The 20,411-nt window shown below is 33.1% G+C and overlaps 1 protein-coding gene across 12 annotated transcripts in view; it reads right to left on the bottom strand.

Moving 5' to 3' along the window:
- Positions 1–20,411, bottom strand: part of Pus10 (pseudouridine synthase 10) — a 98,213-nt gene that overhangs the window by 36,604 nt on the left and 41,198 nt on the right. For all 12 annotated transcript variants that reach the window (XM_058572912.1, XM_058572907.1, XM_058572906.1 and 9 more), the window contains 7 exons: positions 11,106–11,140; positions 8,601–8,712; positions 6,199–6,260; positions 5,846–5,891; positions 4,215–4,279; positions 2,673–2,758; positions 1,257–1,382 (listed from right to left, as the gene is read on the bottom strand). In XM_058572912.1, coding sequence (XP_058428895.1) covers positions 1,257–1,382; positions 2,673–2,758; positions 4,215–4,279; positions 5,846–5,891; positions 6,199–6,260; positions 8,601–8,712; positions 11,106–11,140 — 532 coding nt within the window. The remainder of the gene's footprint in view (positions 1–1,256; positions 1,383–2,672; positions 2,759–4,214; positions 4,280–5,845; positions 5,892–6,198; positions 6,261–8,600; positions 8,713–11,105; positions 11,141–20,411) is intronic.

Below are 20,411 nucleotides of genomic sequence, written 5' to 3'. Positions count from 1 at the left end.
GAGGGGGGAAAGCACAGCTGTTTCAGAGCTCTCCAACAGCCCTAAGGATGACAGAGGTTTCCTTGGGACCTAAGTAATTAGAACTGAAGATTTCTTAAATCTTTTTACAGAAAGGGAATAAGGTAGCTCTCAAAAGTGTTGAAGACATTTAATGCTAAGTTTTATTTTCACTTTTTCATTACTTTGTAAATCTTATGAGATAACCAGTTGTAAATATTAAATTAATAGGTAAAAGCTTATGGCAATAGCCCAGAGTTTTTTACTCCTAAGATTTTGGAAAATATTAGATCACTGGGATACTTTCTTCTCCATTCAGTAAAAAAATTCTTAAAGAGCCTTAAAAAAAAAGGAAGGTGCCCAACCAACCTGACAGGCAACAAATTATAAGAAGGATATGGTTTGAAATGCTTCATTTTCTTCTTAACAAATTAGAGCTAGAAGGGACAACTGTACCTTATCTAGATCATCTGCCTTCCTTCTCAAAGCACATTCTTCTTAGATTTTTCAGAGAGAAAAACAGATATCTAGCTGGTTCCTGATAAAAAGGTCTTCTACTCAGGCTAGGAGCCCCATTCTAAAAAGTTACATTCTAAAAAGTGACATAACTCATTGCCTGCAGTTTTTCCTGACATGTAACATGATTTCCTGTGATTGAAATCTTACTCCTTGTTCTCTTATCTAACCCCAGGGTGAAATCACAGGACTTCATGCTGCCTTTGACCTGACAGACTTGTTGAGACAAGGATAACATAAGCCTAACAGGATCTGACTCATTCCACACACTTTGGGTACACTAATATTTAAGAAATTAAAACAATACACTGCCATGAAGTCCTTGTAAAATGGCTACTGTTGATCTATTTTCTCAAGGCCTCAACTTCATCCCAACATACTTTATAGGTTAATATAGAAGCCAGATATTTGCCAATGACAACTCTTGAACAAGCACTGGATGTGGAAGCTGTGTTTTAATTTCCTCATATTCCCCAAAAGAAGCTAAGGCTAAGGTATGCTGAGGCCAGGGCTTAACTGCATTCATTGAAAAGTAGTTTCATCTGTTTTGAGTTTCCCAGAAGGGAGCAGTGATTTTGAGAAGGAAGAGCCCTGGACATAACAATCCCTGTTCATGGGAAGCCCAGAGCCAAGAGGACCAGACCCGGTAATGATAAATAAAATTTAGAAATCTTTCCTGCCGCTCCCAAGAAATCTATTCATAAATAACAATGTGTTTAAAATAATAATATCATAACACTTACTCTCTGCTTTGAATACTGTCAGCAGATGATCTGAAATTAATTCTTCCACTGAAGATTCCAGCTTCCTTTCTCCATCAATTATCCAAGGAGTTTGTGGTAGATTCCTGGAATATTTATTGTATCTCCCTGCCAAAGAAATATCAGGTAGCCTCAATGGAACAGTGTGATGAACACAATAGGATAAAGAGAAGCAACAACTACTTACTGAGTGCCAATATCCTAGGTACTATGATGCAGAACAAGGCCTAGCCTTTAACTAATTCACTTGTTTTCCATGTATTGGGGGGCCAGCACACAGAAATGAAGATAATTAAAAATATTTAAAGTAACAATAGAGTAGACTGCTAAAGACATGATATGAATGGTGTATTAAGTAAGTTTGAAAGGAATGCTCAGTATATTTTATAATATGACTGGCTGATTGAACAAGTTATATAATATTATGGAACATACCAAGGATCATTAAGAAAAGAAAAATTATTGCTTTTATATGTGACTAATAATACTTTCAAAATAATAGTCACTGGTGACAACATATTCCAAAGAACTCAAATATAGGAAATTTTGAAGTTTTTCTAAGTTAAAACAAAAAACAAAACACCCCAACAGAGTATGACTCACTGTTTTATGAATAAAGCTATACTAAGCCGGTAGATTTTACTGCCCTAGGGCAGGCTAAGAGCAATTTCATTTCACCTATTACTATGAAGGAGCTATAACTGACTTTCTCTTTTTCTCTCTTTCTTTCTTCCTTTTTTCTCGGTACTGGAGATGTAACCCAGGGGTACTCTAACACTGAGCTACATCTGCAGTCCTTTCTACTTTTTATTTTGAGACAGGATCTCACTAAGTTGCCCAGGTAGGCCTTGAATTTGTGATCCTCCTGCCTTAGCCTCCTGAGTATGTGGGAATATAGGTGTGAATCATCGAAGCAGTTAAAACTGTCTGCTATCTAACCACTTGGGAAAGTCAATACAACAATTATTTTTTCAGGTGAAGGCCAAGTGTTTGGTCATTTGGACATAATAATATCATTTTTTCAAGTTTGCTTTCCATGTTATAAAATATCTTCAATGCTGTAGTCTTTGATCACTTTGGGTCTCCACATCTGTCTATATTTCTACCCACCTATGATGTAAACTACTAAAACCTGGAAAGTTGTCACTTCCATTTGGCATAACATTTGAAATAACAGCTCTCCTAAGGATTTTTTTAAACTATATTCCCTAAGGATCTTTAGGACAGCCTACAGAATCTAAAAAAAAGATTGGGTATTAGTGTTACATATCAAAAGAGTAAACTAACCAGAACATCATAACAACAATAAAAATAAAACAGAAAAGGAGTCAACTGAGTTGTTCAGAAAGGACAACAGTAGGTTGACAGTATACATATATTCTAGACAAAATATTTTACCAGCCACAAAAACAGCACCATGAGCACATTCAATTTCAAGAACAGTGCAAACAGCCTTTGGTGAGTTTGGAGGACAAGGAAACTGCCTGTAAAACAAAATAAATTTTACAGCTACTATTTTCCAGACATGATATTGAATTACAAAACTAAGATGAATCAGCATTGTCTGAGACACAAACAGAACCTGAGGTTCTCAAGGACTATACACCTCTCCCTAACTTTTAGTTTTGAAACAATAAAGTTATTTTAGGCCTCTGGAGTAACACTTCTAATTTATGAGAGTGGCACTAAGTTTATGAGAGTTCTGATGCTACCTTTTATGCTCAGGAGGTCTCATTTTCCCAAATGAATTTCACAGCCTTGAGATTTGGGGATGGGGGAATCCATATCTATGAAGTGGAAGCCTCTCCAGGCTCTTCAATCGTTTTGCTCTCCCTGTCACTTGCTGCTGGCTTACCTACATGATACTCAGTTATTTGGATAAAGCTAATATGCAGTAAGTGGTCCCACTTACGAAGTGCATCCCACCTGTGGGAAATAAGTCCCAACTGTCGGGGAGGGCGCTTGACCACTTTTCCTTTTGCTTTCTTCTCATTCCAAATAGACCTTGGGAATTAGATTACATGGGGGGGGGGGGGGATGTGGTTGACACTGTCCTCTTAGCTAAGAAACTTTAAACCTACTGAGGACAGACAGGAAAAAACAACATATAGCTTTATTCTCTATCCATCGTCTAGAAATTTGCAAGTTCAAAACTGGAAACTACCTGTAAATAAGATATAGATTTAACCCCCAAATGCATGGTTTGGAAATTTCCTGTGTATAAAGTAAAATTTACTCTCTAAAATTTAATAAAAATATTTTCCATTCTGAGACTCTGTCAGAGATATAAAACCCTCCTTATAATATCATTGCTTGAAATTTATTCAAGTATCTTCTGGAAGAATAACCACAATAATATTTTATTTATAAATACACTGAGAATTATAATGTAAGGTTTATTGTATTTTAGCATATTTTAACAATTTATATTTTAGAAGAGGGCACTGATTTCCAAAGAGCTGGTTGACTTGCCTAAGATTTCAACTGGGGAAACAGAGTGGACTTGATTAAAATCAAGTTTCCTGACTTCCTAGTCAGTGCTATTCCCATTACAAGTAAGAAAATTCCCCAGTCTTCTCCCTCCTCTGGAGATGGGCCAAGCTAGGACATATAGGATTAGTTAAGTAATAGAAATGGCACTGGGCCTGAGGTCCACCCTTTGTTACCCAGTTGAAAACATAAGCAAGTCAATTCCTCTTCGGATCTCAATATCCTCTTCTAAAATATAAAGAAGTTAGACTTGACTCATAATTTAAATATTAGCTTAACAAACATTTACTGAACACCACTACATGCCAGTTACTATATCAGGAACTGGGAATATAAAGATGACTAAAATGCAGTCCTGGTCCCTGAAATACATCCAGTCTTGTCTTAGAGATAATCTGAATTATCTCTAACATTCCCTTTATTCTAAAATTCCATGATACTTCTACTTACTTGCGGAAATCCTCTTCTTTTATCTTATTCAAAGCTTTCATAACTGCCATTCTAGTGAATACCGACTATATAGGGTAAAAGGAAAATTTTAAAAGACATTTTATTACCTAGACAAAAAAAAAAATCAGAGCTGAAACACAGAACATAATTGGAGAAATTATGTCATTTTACATACATAAAGGGGAAAATACTTACTATTTTCAAGAAAATAAGTAAAACTTAAGCAGTCATAATGTCAGTTCTGAAACTGGTATACCTCTACTCTTCTCTTCAATTTGATCTATTTCTGCACTACAAGGCAGACCAACAAAACATGTGTTTTTGATGGCACTGTCTCACTCCTCTCAAAATATGGCATTCTTCAAATATAAAAATGACAACATTGTAGGAAATGTTGCTTGATTTTTTTCCCCCCAAACCTCAATTCCATTTGTTAATCTCGAGGTATTGAATCAACATGGTAAAGCTCCAGGTGTGAGGGACTGGGGTTGTGGCTCAGTGGTAGAGCACTTGCCTACCATGTGTGAGGCACAGGGTTCGATCCTTAGCACTACATAAAAATAAACAAAGGTATTCTGACCATCTACAACTAAAAAAAAAAAAAAAAAAAAAGTTTAGATTGTTTCCCTCTAAAAAAAGAAAAGTAAGGAGACAATGCTTTAGACTTACTCTGCATTTCTAATTATTTCCATACACAGTATTTGACAAGTTATTAACTTCTTCCCCTAGTTCTAAATAAGCCAATTAGTAGTCAAATCAAGAAGAAAGACCCAGATATCTTTGAAAATAAACATATTATTTTTAACAACCACAGAACAAAATGGATGTTAGTAAAATTGTAGGAATGCTTAACTACAAAATACCAGCTAAGTAATGGGAGCATGAAAGATTGCCCCAACAGCATGCCATGCTATCCTATCCTGGCATAATATGAACTAAAAGAATATGATAACTAATTTGTTCACTGACATGAAAACCAGCTAACATTAGACAACAAAGGAGAATCTGAATAAAATATCCTTTTTGCGAATGTGGCCTGAAATATCTACAAAGGTTGAGTATCTCTAATCTGAAAATCTAAATTCCAGGTTAGGGATGCCTAACCAGTAAAGTATACACAAATATTCTGAAATTCAAACAATTTCCAAATCTGAAACATTTATGAACTAAGCACTGTTGAATAAGGTACACTCAATCTGTATTAATTTATGACTATCCTAATAAATAAAATAACTTAGCTTGGATTAGATTTTTTTTAAAACTAATTTCTGGAAAGTATGTATTAGACAAAAGTTTGGGACACTGCTGATACTTGCCATGGATTTTCCCTGATGGTGTAATTTGGTGGATTAAAAACTGAAAGCTGTATTTCCCCAAATGGTTAATAATAATATCATTGAAATACTGGTTCTAAATTTAAGGAACCAGTGGAACAACCCAGACGCAGGCACAAATATGGATATGTATGTGCAATGACTTCACAGATGAAGACAAAGGTGCTAAGAATTGAAAAAACTAAATGTAGCAAATGAAAATATTTAAAGATTAATTTTGGCATAAGAGAGTTGCCACATTTCCAATGCATTTTCATTTTATTGTTACCTTCATATTCAGCTCAAAAGAATCCTTACCTGCTTATTTTTGGCTGGCTTGAAACAGTCTGGTAAAATTTTACCTCTGAAATAAAATTCAAGTGAATATAAAAAGTTAATTAGTTTATTTGGGGGTAGATATAAGTCAATTAAATACATTTTACACAACATGATTGTTAAACTCAAGATATCAGAAGTAGACAAAATTAATCTCTTACATGAGCTACCCTGGTTTACCTAGAAACCTTAAGTTAGAAGGCACACTTTTAATGTACTAAAATATGACAAGTTCTGAAATGTTAATTAGAAAGAGAAACATTACTATTTCAATGAAAACCAAAAGCATTAACAATTTTACAAAATTTGACACTGTCGTTTACATGGCAACTTACAGGAAGTGGCAATCCCCAACTGTTTCTGGGTGAGCAAAGACCACACTCACTTCAAACAAGCTCTAAAAATTATAAAGACAGTTTTAAAATGAGCAAAAGGAAACTAACATCTTACAACTTATGACTGGATATAGAAATTAACTCTCAAAGATTGGCCCAGAAAAAGTGACAAGGAAAACTAGAAATATTACTACTACTCTCAAATCAGCTTGTTCACAGGGCAGCTGTAAAGGAAAATTTTAGATTGTATTTTTGTTGTTGTTCTTTCTTTTTTTTTAAACTTGTAAACCTCAGTCACTAGAGATACTACCAAGAAAGTTTTAAAGTAAAATCAAAACAAATTTGTGTAATTTTTTAGACAAATATACAAACTAGGTACAAAGATGAATCGGAATTCAATCAGAATTCAGGGAACCAGAAAGAGAGAATAACTAAAAGAAACAACTTATTCTGTCAATACTATGATTAGAATTATTAATAGGGCAAAACACATTTTATTTGCATCTTTAAAAATTCTGTATGAAGTATACATATATATGTATGTGGATATATATATAGAGAGAGAGAGTGTGTGTGTGTGTGTGTATATATATACATACATATATATATATATATATTGTGTGTGTGTGTGTTTGTGTGTGTGTGGTGCTGGGGATTGAACTCAAGGCCTTGTGCATGCAAGACAAGCACTCTACCAACAGAGCTATATCCCCAGCCCTTGTATGAAGCATATTTTAAGTGCTCAAATTTCTAATGGATTTGAGATAGATAGATCTTAATTTTTTTGTATTGTTACAAAAGTAACACCTACAAATTATAAAATAATCAAATACAGGATGGTTTTTCACTTCCACTCCACAGAAATAGAACTATTAACAATTTAATTTGTTTCTAGACATATTTGTGAATATAAACATATATATGTACATTTTAAAATATTAAACATGCTTTTGGAAAATTGCTTTATTTAATCTATTTTTCATAAACATTTTTGAATTTTAAGTGTCAGACATTTAAGTTATAGAAAATTATTCTAAAATTTAAAAAATGCTATATTCTTTTACATGCACATCTTGTACATAAAACAGCACAATTTCATATTCTATATACTTTTATCTCCACAGAGAATATATAAAATTTCACATTAAAAAAGATATGTTATACTTTGTTACAATTTGTCTTTTTTACTGAGTTACAATTTCTTGTTTTTTTATTTAGTTCTGTATTTACTGATTTCTATATGTACTAAGTTCATTGGATTGCTAATAAGCCTATTAGTTACTCTAGAATTACAATAATGAAAGAACTTTTTTTGCTCCTTATCCAAATAAAATTAAATTGAACCACGTTTTCTATTAAAGAAAATTTCACTCAGTCTGACTCTATTAAAACATTATTACATCTTTTGTTTTTTATTTTCTGTTTTCACTGATTCAACATGTAAAAGTATTTGTGCTCCCAAACTGAAATTCGAGATAAAAATATTTTGCATTCATGACTTCTCTTTATCTCATTTCCTCTTCATACTATTTATGGTTTTATTTTCTGTTCTCTCAGTATTCAGTTTAAAGGACAGTCATATGTGTTCTAATAGAAGCATAAACAGTATATAATTTAGGATTTTTTTTTTTAAAAAAACTAGCTTTGTAAGATGGTTTTGTGATTTTATCTGAATAGGGGTGTATCTGATATTCCAGGAATTTCCTTCAAGCAAAATGATGATGCAATAAAGCTATACTATTAAAATCTAATTTAAGATGAGCTAGGAATATGTTCTGTTTTCACATCCAGAAACCTATCAGGCTCTTCTCTGAAATTCAGTATTCCAGAGATTGAGGCAGTCTTCTCTGAAATTATCAAAAAGGTGACAAAGGGCTCTCAATTCAAAAGCAGCCTCTGTCTCAAAATAAACAGAAGGAACTGAATGCCAACAAAGTGGGATAGATTGAGCCCAAGCTCACTATAGTTGAATCAGTACTGCCTGTATATTTGGAGACAATATTAGCCACAGATTAACCAAAATTAAATAGTCTAGAGTTGACTCAGTACTTGTCAGTTATTTATATATTGCTTAATATCAGTAAATCTGCCCCACTCCCATGAAACTATGAATACATCAGAGGAAAAGATTCATTTCTAACTTTTTAAGGTCAATTAAGGTACATATTACTTGTTATACTCATAAGTGTCTTGGATCACAAAGAACTCTTTAGGGAATAAAAACAAAAGAGGCTTTATCTTCAATGTATGACTGTTAGAAATCAACATTTTTAAATGCTTGGAAATCCTTTACTGAATTATTTAAGCAGAAAATTCCTCTGGCTAATCCAAACCCTGCCACAGAATAAAGTAAAACTAATAAAACCACAGAATGAAATTAACAATGCTGATGACCCCGATACCTTTCCATCAATGGGAACACCCAGTTCCTCTGAAAACAGGGGGTATGTTATCCATTTGTAGGCTTCTTTTAGCTGAACTATATCATTTCTTCCCAGTGACAGACTCTGTTTTCTGAGAAATAAAAAATAATTCACTGACATCAAAAACTTCACTTTTTCTGTTAAAGGCAAGTATTTATATAATTATACTTACTATATTACACATTATATAGAAAGCAGAGAATAAAGTGAACAAAAATTCCTTACCTCATGCAACTATATTCTAGTGAAATAAAGGAAGCAATTTTTAAAGCTTTATTGACAAAAGTACACTAATCTGTTTTTCTGGGCTGGAATTGCCAGATTCTAGGATTTATACATTCTGGAAAGGTAGAAAAGAGATGATTGTTTACTGCTCATATCCCTGTTTAAAAATACTTGCATCTAGCTAGGCATGGAGGTTAACACTTGTGATCCCAGAGACTTGGGAAATTGAGGCAGAAGGATTTCAAGTTCTAGGCCAGCCTCAGCAATTTAGTGAGGCCCTGAGTGACTTAGCGAGACTCTGTCTCAAAATTTAAAAAAGGGACTGGGGATATGACTTAGTGATAAAGTACCCTGTGTTCAATCCTCAGTACTAAAACAAAAACAAAAACAAAAAAGCTTGCATCTTCTGTCTTGCTAAAAATGGGACTTAATTTTGGGAAATCAATGTAAAATCTCTCCTATTTTTCTTTGCTACTGAAAATATTAAATCCTGAAGTATTAATGTTCTGAAATGCTCATCAATGTACTTCCAGATTCTTGTCTGAAAAAAAACTTCACATTCCCCCCAAATTGACTCATGAGTCAAAAGAGATGTTCAGAGGAACTTGTGAATCATCCCTTTTAATGTCTAATTTTCAGTGATAAAAATTAGATTTATATCCATTGCAATATCCATTGTATTTTAATTCTGTAAGAATTAAAGACATTACTAACTGCAGGTAGGAAACAAAAGTAATTTAGCTAATGGTTAAACTGAATTTATCAGGGTGGGGGAAGAATATAAAGACACCACTGTTTTCTAAAAATACAAATTAAAAAATAATCTATCTACTCATTCTGTACCTAGCAGAGATTCTAACTGGTTACAGAAATGTTTTAATATGCTTTGGGATTATGGTTTAAATACCCAGATAAGCCCTATGACAATTAATCAAATTACTCCTCTACATTCAAGGATTTATTCAAATATGAAGCTTCACAAACTGTTTCTAATTCTTTGAATATCAAAAACATTCAGGCATTTAAAAGACTATCTTGATACTGTATCAACAGTTTAATGATATATACATAAACTAACATCACAGCTGAAAGTGTGTAATTAATGTGTGTGGATACATTTTTAAGAATACAATTTAAAGGATAAAATATGTAACAAAAACACAAGAATGGCTATTTTAAAAATTATTTAGATTCCAATTATTTAAAGTGCAAAGGGTTGCAGTAATTTAAGTCAATCCTAAAAATGAGTTAAAACATTATTCATTACATATTTAAGAAAATTGTTTTTTAAATCCTTCACAATACTTTGAAATATATTTAGAGCATCTTAGTTAGTCCAGTGGAGAAAATTGTCTCAAATTTTAAAACTTAAAAGGGACTAAGTATGTAGCTCAGTGGTAAAGCCCTAGCCTAGAATGTATGAGGCTCTGGGTTCAATCCCCAATATCATTAAAAAACACAAACAAACCAACCCACTCAGTTGGCAATCACATTCCAACTGGAACACAAGACTATTTACTTTGCTTACCAAGCTTAGTGTGAATATTCTTGTTTATTGAAGAAATATTAATGTTTGATTATATAGTACCACCCCAAGAAAGGAGTGTATTATATATTATATTTAGCACTGAATTTCCTCCCTAATATCCAAAAATTCTAAAACTCCAATACATTTGGTCTCTAAGAATTTCAAAAAAAGACTGTACAGGGCTGGGGCTATAGCTCAGTGGTGGAGTGCCTACCTTGCACGTGTGAGGCACTGGGTTCGTTCCTCAGCACCGTATAAAAATAAATAAAGATACTGTGTCTATCTACAACTACAAAAACTTTTTTAAAAAAAGGCTGTACACTTATGTTTTCTATGTGTTAGCAGTGTATAAATTCATTCTGACTTAGCTAGAATTTTACAATTTATTTTTTATGTCCTAGTTTTATAATTTATTTTCTAAGACCAACATAAAAGTTATTATTTTAATTTCCCAAATTACATAAGTGCCTAATACATATAAAATATGTATTTATGTATATACATTCACATTAATATACACATACAAAAAATAAACCTACTTTAATAGATTACTAATAGGCTATGCAAGTAAACTAACTAAATAAGGTTGATATAATAAAAAATTGCTTCTTTGTGCCAATTTCCCACTCTTAAAGAAAGAGAGAGAGAGAGGCAGTAGCAGTAAAAGTATTTAAGAATTGGATAGCTTGTATTTAAACGGTGGTTAAAAACTCCCTACCTAAATTACTTACCCCATTTCCTGTTTTACCAGCAACCATGCAGCATGCTGTAGGCAATTTAGTCACACCCAGAAAGAAGAGAAAAGGGGAAAAGTTAAGAAATTAAGTTCCAATATCATTACTGAAGTGCTTAACTAATTTGCTAATCTAACTTCCCTTGTTAGGAGAGGAGTTGAGTTTAAAAATTTTGCAGTGACCTCAGTCTTGTTTAAAATCAGAAATGGGGTAAGATTTCTTTGCAGTGCTGAGCTGCTGTGGCCTATGAATTCAGGGGTATCCCCCTCCTTTTACATGTTTCTATTTCTCATTAATGAAGTATGAGTGATTTTTAACATGGGTAGATTACATTTTTTCTTAAAATACCTTATTATTTCATGGGAGAAAGCTCAAAGGGACTGAATACATAGTTCCCAAAACACAGAACTGAAGGTTCCAGTTTTTTGTTTTTGTTTGTTCAGTTAAGGAAAACATTTTTAACTCTATCTACTTCATGATAGTCACACTTATATGTTCAGGAGTTAAATGTAGTAACGTCTGCAACTCACTAAGAAATACAACAAAAACTAAGATGGATTTATGGGTAGATAAATGGATGGCCAGATATATAATAAAGCAAATATATATAAAAAAGTAACAATTGTAGAATCCAATTGGCCTTGGGATGTTAACAATTCTTTAAACTTTTCTATACATTTAAAAATTCTCATAATAAAGTGTTAGGCGAATGTTCTAGGAAGGATTAATAAAAAAAAAACTGAAAAAACTGTTAAAAATGAAGATAACATTTATAACCACTGAAGTTATAAGGAGTAAATAAAATTCATGTAAAATGCTTTGCATAGTAAATATGTGCCACTGAGATTTCCCAGTTTTCCGTTAGATTCCCACAGCTTTCACTTCAGTAAAAGGTAATGACATGGCCTGCCCACAGTGTATGGCATCTTGTGAACAAGTCAATAATATTAATACCATAGTCTCTGCTTTCACAGGTCACAAAAATGGCCAGTCATTAGCATTCACATTTACTTCATGACATGGCAATACACACACACACACACACACACACAGATACATATGTACAGCCCCTCTCCTTTTCAATAAACAGGTCTTCCCTCAAATGACTGGAAGAACACCAGACACTTCTAAAGACCTGTGATCATTGAAAATATGAGGTACATTAATACGTTCAGACTTGAGTCAAGGAGAATGAACTAATCACCAGCTAAGTAAGAACTCTTCCCAGTGCCTGATTTATTGTTTTTACTCTGCATGCTACCTCAGCCTAATACCATTTAAAGTACTACAAGACCCCTTATTTCCTTCCATTTATTGAACCCCTATTTCAAAGTGTATGGGCATATACAACTCCTAGATTACTAGGAATTAGAAAACCTAGTTTTATGCTCCACTTAATTTCTGGAATTCAATTTCCTAACATGTAAAATTATAGAGTTGGACTAAGATTATTAAAATTTAAACTTTTCTGAAGGGGCTGAATGTTATCATTAGTAGACATCAGTTAATATACTGCTTTATAGTAAATGCTATTAAGATTGATAGGATTGTGAACCAGGCATGGTAGTGCACACCTGTAATCTCAGTGGCTCATGAGATTAAGGCAGGAGGATCAAAAGTTCAAAGCTAGCCTCAGTAATTTAGCAAGGCCCTAAGTAACTTAGTAAGACCCTGTCTCTAAATACAAGATTTTTAAAGAGTTGGGGATATGGCTCAATGGTTAAGCATCCCTAGGTTCGAGCCCTGGCAAAAAGAGGGGGGAGAGGAAGGGGGGAAGGAAGGAAGGAAGGAAGAAAGAAAAGAAGGAAGGACTGATAGGATTTTAAGATTTTTAAGATGATAGAAAAAAATAAATGGTCTCCAAAACTGAAATCATGTTGTCTCACACTTCCTCCAGCCTCGTACTTTAAGAGATCAATAAACAATTATTTCTTCATCTATTCAGGGATATTAATAATTCCTTTGCAGGAATATTGTGAGAATTCAATGAAATCATGTATGGAAATTACCAAAGATTCCTATCATGTACTTATTAAATGGTAACTATTATTGTTGTTAAAATGAAAACTCATCTCTAATTTGTAAATATAACTCTTTTACCCCTTAAAAGATTTATAGAATTAGGTCTCATTCCTTCATCTCCCCAAACTGCAATAGATAGTTCTAGAATCTCTCTCATCAATGAAATCTACAGAGAACCATCTGTTTCTTTCTGAAGGTATATCAGACTCCTCTGTTCTTTTTAGTAACCTTTTTGTCTCTTCTTTTGAGACAAATTTTGTTCTCTACACTCCCTTTCCAGGTGATGACAAGTGTGCAATGTATCCTGCCATCCTCTGATTATAAAGTAGGGCAGAACTGGAGGTTGCCAAGGGAAACCATATAACCATGTGTAATGTGAAATTAAATCAAATGTCTTTAGTACCTGAGACTTGCTAAAGGGTTTTTCCTTTCTAATCCTCTGCAGGCTCCCTGCTCAAGCACGCCAGCAGGTTGGACAGAACTAATCACACAGCAGAGGCTAAAAGGCTGAATCCCAAAGAAGTCAGTATTGCCCAATTATTCAATTTTTACCACATGCTAAAAATGCCCTGGACGTGCTTCTGTTAAGGAAAAAGAAGTACATTTCTCCCTTTCAGGTCACAAAGATAATCTTAATAAATGTTCTATTCCTTAGTCAGTGGGGAAAAAATCCATTCTCTAGAGTAAGCAATTAAATTCTTTCTCCCCAATAGAACCAAATGGCATTAAAGTTATCAAGTTTAATCAAATTGATACCAGAGGCAGTATGTCATTGCCTGAAAATTCAGGAACTACACAATTTAATCCTGGAATCCAACTTTATGCAAGAATTCTAGGTAAGTCCTAAACGGAGCAGTTGAATGACCATCTGCTAAAGTGCTTATGTGTGCTCTGGTAAAACACACACATATGCGTGTACATGCAACATTCTATGCCCAGGAATGGCACTTGAGTTTAGAGTTCTGTGCTGAGGTTTATCTAGCACCAAACAGAATGGATGACAGTGAGACCAGGGATTGAGGTTGATTTAACCACAGTTGGCAGGAAGGAAGGACAGATGGGGAAGCATTAAAAAAGGCATGTTGGGGAAATATAATTCAGTAAAGTTGAAGTTTAATATATGAACATGTGTGCAAAATTGAGGGAAGAGGTTCAATGATTAGAGATGTAACTGGAACAGTCAGAATGTTTTGAGTATCACACAAGGGCATGAACCCAAAGACCAAAACCATGCCATACGAAATGCGATATCTGGGCTGGGGATGTAGCTCTACTACTGTAGAATATCTGCCTAATATGTAGGAAGCCCTAAGTTCAATACCCAGCACCATACCACAAAGCAAAGACACATTTATGTATATATAAAGTCCTGTGGTAGCAGAGAGAAAGTATATTTGATCCTTGAATCTTCTATAATTCATCACACAATAGAGCCATTTTCATACTATTGTTTTTCTTATGTGGTAGTTTAAGAGGAAAATAAAGAATTACTTATACCAAAACATTTTTTTATACATGGTAAAACATTGTAGGAGAGTCATGTGTTCCAGAAAAAATGAAGAGGATAAGAAGAGTTCACTTTTCACATTTTTATTACCTATTTGAATCTTATAAACACATCTGAGTCAGTAATTCCTGATAAAGGGAAACCAACACTTGATCAAAAGGTAAGTTCTGCCCTTTTATATATAATCTCTTGCAAGGTGGCTTATCTCTGTAGGCCTTGGTTTCTCAACCATAAGATGAAGGGATTCAATATTTAAATATTTGGGGGGTACCTCCTATGTGGTGAAATCTTTACTAAGAATAAAGAGAGGAAAGGCCAGTCTCAGACCATGAGCAAACCCATGAACTAAGAGGGAAAACTTATAATAAGCACTAATAATATTAGTAATTAATAACATCCATGAAAATAATTAAAATACAAAGTAGTAGGAGCTATGACAGGGATACAGTTGAGGGAACATGGAAAGGAATCTTAGTCTTATAGGGAAAAGAAATGACACTTATTCTGAGCTTTGAAGGATCAATTGCTCAGAATTAACTGGGGAAAGTATATTCCAAATAAAAAATTCCTAAAATGCAAAGGTCAGAGAATGCTAGGAAGGTTCTGGGAACTAACTACAAAAAGCTAAGGATGGGGCTGGGGATGTGGCTCAAGCGGTAGTGCGCTTGCCTGCCATGCGTGTGGCCTGGGTTCAATCCTCAGCACCACATACAAATAAAGATGTTGTGTCTGCCAAAAACTAAAAATAAATATTAAAATTCTCTCTCTCTCAAAAAAAAAATTAACTAATTTAAAAAAAAAGTTAAGGATGTGTGGCTGGATAATGCAAAGAAAGAAGCAGGAATGCAGATTATAGAGACATCAAATCCATATTAAGAAGTTTACATTTTACACTTAAGGCATTATGGTGCTTAGGATTTTAATCAGTGGAGTGGCACAAACCTATTTGTCTTCAGGAATGTTCACTCTGGTTGAGAATATGAGGAGGAGGATGGGAACTAAGGAATGAAGACACTTGATAAAGTAAAGCAGTGATTCAAGCAAGAAGTAGTACATTGTGGCAAAGTGGGCACAGTGGCATGTCTGTTATTCCAGTTATCAGAGAAGCTAAGGCTCCAGGATAGATGAAACAAAACAGACATGCTTCAGTCTTGACTTCCAGTGTCATAGGATAATGAGTAATAACCCACCAACTGAATTTCAGGTAGCTCTAGAGCTAATCCAACAGTGAAGCAAAAATTTCTCAATTAACATCTATATTTCCCCCTTAAGTCTGATTTTAGAAAACCAGTACCCTCACAGAACATTCATAGTGTCCAGACCTTTGTACAATGAAGTCTCAGCCTAGGAGTGCTTCTGAATTGCTGCCTGGGGCACAATATAGATTTCAAGAAATCCAGTGCCCCATCATAGAATGAGGCTGGCCTATAACAACAACTTCCTTGGAGAAACCCCGATTCTTCATGCCTAGGGATACAGAACTCTATGACTTTCATTCAGGTTTATCATCAGAAGTCCACTAACTCACACATGCAAAGCACTAGGCCTACCGATAAAAATCAGCCACAAGAACGATCCCAAGAACCAAGTTTATAGGCCAATGTTTCCATACAAGTTGCAGTTATGCTCATAAACACAAACATAATATGTATTTTACAATAAATATGTAAAAACAAAATGCAGTCACATATGTAGGTATATATGCAAATGCATATAAATCATGGTCAGTAGAATATTCTATATTAAAAAGTTTGAAGAACTTTTTAGAAGATGAATCCGTGAACCTTCAAATAAATTAAATTGTTATATCTAGATCAGTAGTTCTTCAATAGTTTAGTAAAGGAACTGTTACGTTCTTTAAAACTTTTGATATAAGAATGGGGAGTTATATTCCATGAATGTATAATATGTCAAAATATATTCTATTATCATGTATATCTAAAAAAGAACAAATTTTTAAAAATATTAATTAAAAAATTTTTTCAGGACCCCAAGTACCTTTTATTTACACTAGTTACAGCTATCAATATTTAACATATTCACAAAATAAAAACAATAAAATTTGAAAATACAACAAAACTTTAAGAAACATCTTTGTTGTTAAATTTTTCTGAGTACATAAAGTTGGTAAATCTCACAATCCATTCCATAAGGTTTACATTATCTAACTGCATAATTCAATACTCAAACTAAACATGTATATGTAATGAATATCCTAAGTAAAATATTAACAAGTCAAATTTTAAATTTAATTAAATGAGACTGAAAAGGATTTATCTCAGGAAAACAACAAAAGTTCAACAAATGGAAAATTATTAATTTACTCGACTACAAAATAGTTCAAAAGAGAAAATGATTACAAATGTCCATTTCTGATTTAAAATACACACATAACACACAAAACTAGGAATCCAAGCAAATTTCTTTAAACAGTAAAAAGGTATCTATTAAAAAGAACTTAACAATATACTCAGAGTATATGTGTGTGATGCATATAAAATATAAAATAATAGAAAAGACAAAATTATCACTACTTACAAATAAAGTAACTGTATATCCAGAAAATTGGCTAACCTTAATAACAGAGACTAGTCAGTTATAAGATAAATAGTAAGCACACACACATTCATATTGCTTTCCTACAGGAAATTAAAAAATTGAAAACATATACCTACACATAGAAATAAATATACAAAAATTGAGACCTAAACAAAAAATGGAAGAAACATGGAGAAATTTATTTCTAAATGAAAAGCTCCATAAAAATTAGAAATTATATTTGTTGGATGACCATAAACAAAGGTAAACGATGAGTGACAGACTAGAAGAAATAACACAAAAGATTAATAACCATTATGTCCAAAGAGCTCTTGCTAATTAATTTTTAAAAGTCAGATGAAAAGATAAAATTGATAAAAAATCTAATCATTATTAAACAAAGATATAAAACTTCACTCAAAAATCAAACAAATGCAAATTAAAATAAGATAACTTTTGCAGATAGATTAGAATATTTAAGAGTATGATAATTCCCTCTTTGGCAAAAGATTGGGGTTGCAATACACTGTTTTAAACTTGAACCACCTTTTGGGAGGGCAATTTGTGAACATCTATCACAAATTGAAATGCATATTCCATTCAATTCAGCATTTCCAATTATAAGAATTTATTGAACAAAAATATAGATATATTAGCTCTATATACAAAAATGTTCATTGCAAATTTCACTTGTAATAAAAACTGAAGGTGATATAACTACTCATCAATTGGTTACATGAATTAAGAAAACATGATTTAACTATCATGTGAGTTCTATTAAGTTCAAACATTGAAGAGTGTCCATCACATGTTGTTTCAAGAAAAAAAGTTTTTAGAACATGTATGACCCATCAAAACCCAAACCATGTGCAGTACACGTTATGTATCTGTTTAACTGTATACCACCAAAAGGCCTAGAACAAGATATAGTAAAATGTTACTCTAGAAAATGAGACGTAAGAAAAAGTAGAGAAAGAAACTAGTTTTAACTTTATGTTACACTTTTAAGTTATTTGGTTTTGGTTCAATCAGTATGTACTACTTTTATAATCTAAAAAAGAAAAAATTTAATGTAATCTTGTTAATCTTTTCCAGAAATTTAATAATTATTTTATGAACTCATTACCAATCATCTAAGTTATCTTTTGTATAGCAGTAAGTTTCCTAAAATGAATTACATGTCAAATTATCAATTTGCTAAACAAGAAATTAAAAATAACACTAGATTATAAAATGTTTAAGTGTTATATAGTATATTTGCTTGTATGATATTAGAATTTTTTAAATTAAATTATATTTATTTATCTATTTATTTATTTATTTTGGTGCTAGGGATTGAACCCAAGGGCACTCAACAACTGAGCCACATCCCCAGCCCTTTTCATATTTTATTTCTGAGACAGGGTCTTGCTAAGTTGTTTAGAGTCTAAGTTGCTGAGGCTGGCTTTGAACTTGTTATCCTCATACTTCAGCCTCCCAAACCCCTGGGATTATAGGTGTATGCCACCATATCAAGCAAAATTAAGTTTATTTTTAACTAATATCTAAAAATACAAAAATTGCACATATTAATGTTATAATTAGAATAATCAATTTAATTACTATCTAATAGGTTGTGATTTATTTTATTTTAAAACACATTATATTTCTTTTTTTGGTACTGGGGATTGAACCGCAGGGCACTTTACTACTGAGATACACCCCCAATTCTTTTTTATATTTTGAGACAGGGTCTCACTAAGTTGCTGAGGGCCTTATTAAGTAGCTGAGGCTGGCCTGGAACTTCGAAATCCTCCTGCCTCAGCCTCCTGAGCTGCTGGGATTATAGGTGTGAGCCACTGTGTCCAGCCAAATATACTGTATTTCTAGGAAACTTGTTTCACTATTACTTGACTCATAGCAATGAGAGAGAATGAGAGAGAGAAAGAGAAATAGTATAGTTTCCATCTTTGAACTGAGAATAAATTTTTATTTTAGAAAAAAATTGTAGGCTTTTTGAGATCTAATGTTTCTATGGGGAACTTGTGCTAAATATATTTCTTGGGTTTTTATTCTCTTCCTCTTTATTCTTCAGTGCCTTGTTTGGATGGAGCCACAACTAGGATATTAACTCTAGATTGTGTCTACAATCCTTTAGAAATATGCCAGAGGATTAGAACACCTGTTGCAGGAGAAACCAGACTTTTGCAATAAAAATGTTATTTGTGCTTTTATTTGCATCAAGGAAACCAAATGAAAATCCATTAATTCAGAATATGTAATGTTTCAAGTAAGAATTGAGGGACCTTACCTTTACTTTTTATTATTAATACATATTAATGGAGTTCAATGTGATATTCCCATATATGCATTAGTGTGCATTGATCAAATTCAACCTCCTTTTTTTAATCTCCTACCCCAAAAACCCTTTCAAAGAAATTTATCTTTCTTGAGCAAATGTTTCCTTCATAGATAGAATAATCACACAAACCAGACTTTTAGGGGCAATGTTTTAAAGATATACGAAAACAGTTTTAAAGGACTCTCAAGTACATTTAAAAAGACTACATAATTAATATGCTAATTACAAATTTGGTTTTAACTATTCATTAAAAGATATCCCTAAGGATTCTTTCAAGCTACAATTTGAAAGAAGAATATGTTGACCTAGTTTAAAATCACTGCATGTATTTCAAGGCAAAAAAGCAGATGGAAATTAAAAATATCATACATTTTATTTCAACTCAAAGATAACGGTTACCAATTATTTGAATATAAACTTCATTTCCCATAACTGCAGTAGCTTACTTTGTTGTTTGGGGTTTTTTGTTGTTGTTGTTGTTGTTTTTGTGTTTGGGGTTTTTCTTTTTTTGGGGGGGAGGGGTACTAAGGATTGAACCCAGGGGCACTTTACCACTAAGCCACTTCCCCAGCCCTTTTTATTTTTTATTTTGAGACAGGGTCTCACTAAGTTGATTAGGGCCTCACCAAGTTGCTGAGGCTGGCTTTGAAGTTGTGATCCTGTCTCAGCCTCCCGAGTGCTGGTATTACAGGTGTGCACCACACACCCAGCTGTAATAGCCAACTTTAGAGGTAGTGTGATCAGAGAATGAATGTTTTCTACACTAAAATGCATACCACTCCCACTTATCTTGATCTTATTTTTAAAGAAAGTCCTCCAAATTAGTGAATTTTATTATAATGTGAGAATAGGTTATGTCAAACTACTGATATTTTAGTCTTTCCAAATTTAATAA

This window comes from Marmota monax, unplaced genomic scaffold (assembly GCF_021218885.2).
Source record: "Marmota monax isolate L192 unplaced genomic scaffold, Marmota_monax_Labrador192_F-V1.1 WCK01_AAM20220418_F8-fsc00015, whole genome shotgun sequence".
NCBI classification, from domain to species: domain Eukaryota; kingdom Metazoa; phylum Chordata; class Mammalia; order Rodentia; family Sciuridae; genus Marmota; species Marmota monax.
The sequence above is the reverse complement of the archived record's forward strand: the minus strand, read 5'-3'. Positions and strand labels throughout refer to the sequence as shown.